The 2,700-nt window shown below is 47.8% G+C and overlaps 1 protein-coding gene across 1 annotated transcript; it reads right to left on the bottom strand.

The window, feature by feature from the left end:
- Window positions 1–1,151: 1,151 nt before the first annotated feature.
- Window positions 1,152–2,304, bottom strand: LOC123107519 (putative cyclin-F1-1). The gene has a single exon (XM_044529501.1). The coding sequence runs from the start codon at window positions 2,211–2,213 to the stop codon at window positions 1,395–1,397; it is 819 nt and encodes a 272-aa protein (XP_044385436.1). The 5' UTR covers window positions 2,214–2,304; the 3' UTR covers window positions 1,152–1,394.
- Between the last annotated feature and the right edge of the window lie 396 nt (window positions 2,305–2,700).

Genomic DNA, 2,700 nt, shown 5'->3' with positions numbered 1-2,700 from the left:
TTTAGATTGTTTTTAAAAAAATCCTGGAAAGAAATAAATTTTGACCCAAAATGGTCCTGAATATGTATTTCTGTTGTATTTGTTATTCTGTTTGACAAAAAATCAAAACAATTCCAGAATTATCAGCATGGTAGTGCTCATTTTTTAGATGTTTTTCAAATGTTTCTGCAAAATTTATTTTTGATAAAATTTTGAGCAAAATTGGTCCTGGATATGTATTTTTTATTGGTAACAATAAATGGGCCAAAAGCCCAATAATTCCAATATATATTTCCTAGGAGTGGACATAATGTTGTAGCTCCTTAGGTAACTCATGTAACGTACATTTGAAATGAATGTAAGGGAGTGTGGATATGTCATGATTAGACTACTAACGTGCCTTATAACATGGGGTATTATCTTCCTGATGATATCTATTCTCAGTGGGTGACATTTGTGGAGACCATATCTGATCCGCAAGGCAGCAAACAAACCCTCTTTGCAACAACCCAAGATGCAACTAGGAAGGATGTGGAGAGAACATTTGGAGTGCACCAAGCTCGTTGGATATTATTCGTTGAGCTATGATGATGTGGGAAGTGTAGACACTTTGGCATCTCATAACATGTTGTGTAATCTTGCACAACATGATTCTCAAGGATGGGGGTGAAGGGGCAGCGTGCGCGCATGATTTCAAGAAGCCCGGTGTTCAGGCCTGCCTCCGGAAACAAGAGGCAGTGAGCATTGCCAACTTTCTGAAGATGCATGGACAACTGCGAGATCAATAGGTGTATATGCAACTTCTGAATGATCTTGTGGAGCACATGTAGATCCACAATGAAAATCAGTAAACTTTGCTTTTAAATTTTTCAGTTATGCACTATGAATAATATTTATGTTTGAACTATGTTTAGATTTTGTATTATTATAAGTACAATAATTTGTATTCGTGTGCACAAAACTATGTTTGGCCAGAATAATCAATATGCATGTGTTTGCATGAATTTAGTACTTTAAAATAGGATATTATGATTGCAAATGCCATTATTTAAGACCAATCCGGTCACTATATACGAGCGCTTCCACAGGCGTATAGCGACTCGGATTAGCTACTTCCGCAAAGAAATGAAGACAAAAGAATTGAAGAACAGCCCCAGCCATATCTTACACTTATCAAAATTTGGGACTCATATCACACTGGCAGTAGAATGAATGCCAATGGAGTTCGGACTTAATTTTGAGTTCCATTGCGTAACTAATTAAATTCCTATACACATCCCCATAAAGAATACGGTTTTTGTTCATGCACAATACATACATTGTCTCCATTAGGGTTCACAAATAACGACATCCGCAGAGGTGCATCGCATACACAGTCCATCTACTCCATGGCCTTGTAGCACGTCATTTACAGATTAGAGATTTTTCCTAGGAAGCAGCTTCTCTAAGGCGCATATGCATTCCATCAACTCCATCGCCTTGTACCCTGTCACCTCCTCCAGATCGTGGCTCAACGGCACGCCGACGATCTGCTTGGCGAGGAACAGCGCCGACGCAGCCACGGCAGACGGCAGGATCCGTCCAACGAACCCGAAAAACGGCAACGTTAGGTTGACCAGCCGAAGCGCCAGTGACCTCACCAAGAACTCGTCCTCCCGCTGGAAGAACCTCGTGAAGTGGTCGATGAAGGTGTACGCGGTCGGGCCGTCCATGGCGCAGCCGAGATCCATGAAGAGCTCCCACTCCATCTCCTCCACCACGTGCACGGTGGTCCCCAGGAACGCCTCGACGACTTGGGCGTCGAGCCTCCGCCCGCTGGAGGACTGCTCGTGCTTGGCGCCGAGGGAGACGGCGGCGGCGGCCACGAGTTGGAGCGCCTCGTCGTGGGCCGGCACGGGGCGCACGGACAGGACGCGGTCGAGGTAGGCGACGGCGCGGCAGAGCGTGCCCTCCGGGAGGCCGCCAAGGTGGCGGGCGAAGGCGTCCATCCAAAGCACGAGCTCGGCGCGCATGGACGGGCTCAGGTGGCCCTGCTGCATCTTGGACATGTAGTCGGCGTCAGGGTGCTCCCTGGGCTCCCTCTCCTTGGCCCGGAGGTCCGCGTCGACGTCGGGCTCGTAGGGATCCGCGCACTTGAGCCCCGGGTTTTCTCGCCGGGCGCCCATGACCCAAGAGACAGGATGAACGGCCGGGACGTCGGCTTGTCGCGGGTCGTTCATCGGCTGGAGCAGCATTGGCCACGCAGCGAGGGCTGGGCTGCCGGCGACTGGGGAGATGGCAGTCGAGTCGTCGCCGATCGGGACGTGCAGTGTCTGTCGATCAGCAGCCGACGAAAGAGAAGCGGGCTTTGGCGATCGCATTGCGCCATGTATATAAAGATGGGATACGGGTGCGCTGACCGGGTTTGAGACGAACCCATTAAGTTTCGGAATTAAGCTAGGTACCGAATCGGACTTGCATTATTTCTTATTTTTTGTCCTTAATACTTTCCAGGTTGTTACGTGGCGCCAACGTAGTCAGGTAGTACATCAATATAGTGTGTGTGTGTGTGGAGACATTTTAGCTTCTACTAGTACAGTCGACGTAATGCACCAGGTCCATACATCACGCAACTTAGTCTTTCTTTCAGTTGTCTTTCTATCTCGAGCAATTTTAATATGGTCCCTCTTACCCCCGCTTTTCACATGAGAGGTAAGAGTATAAAATAGATCTGAGCCATTG

Source organism: Triticum aestivum, chromosome 5A (assembly GCF_018294505.1).
Source record: "Triticum aestivum cultivar Chinese Spring chromosome 5A, IWGSC CS RefSeq v2.1, whole genome shotgun sequence".
In the NCBI taxonomy this organism is placed as follows: domain Eukaryota; kingdom Viridiplantae; phylum Streptophyta; class Magnoliopsida; order Poales; family Poaceae; genus Triticum; species Triticum aestivum.
The sequence above is the reverse complement of the archived record's forward strand: the minus strand, read 5'-3'. Positions and strand labels throughout refer to the sequence as shown.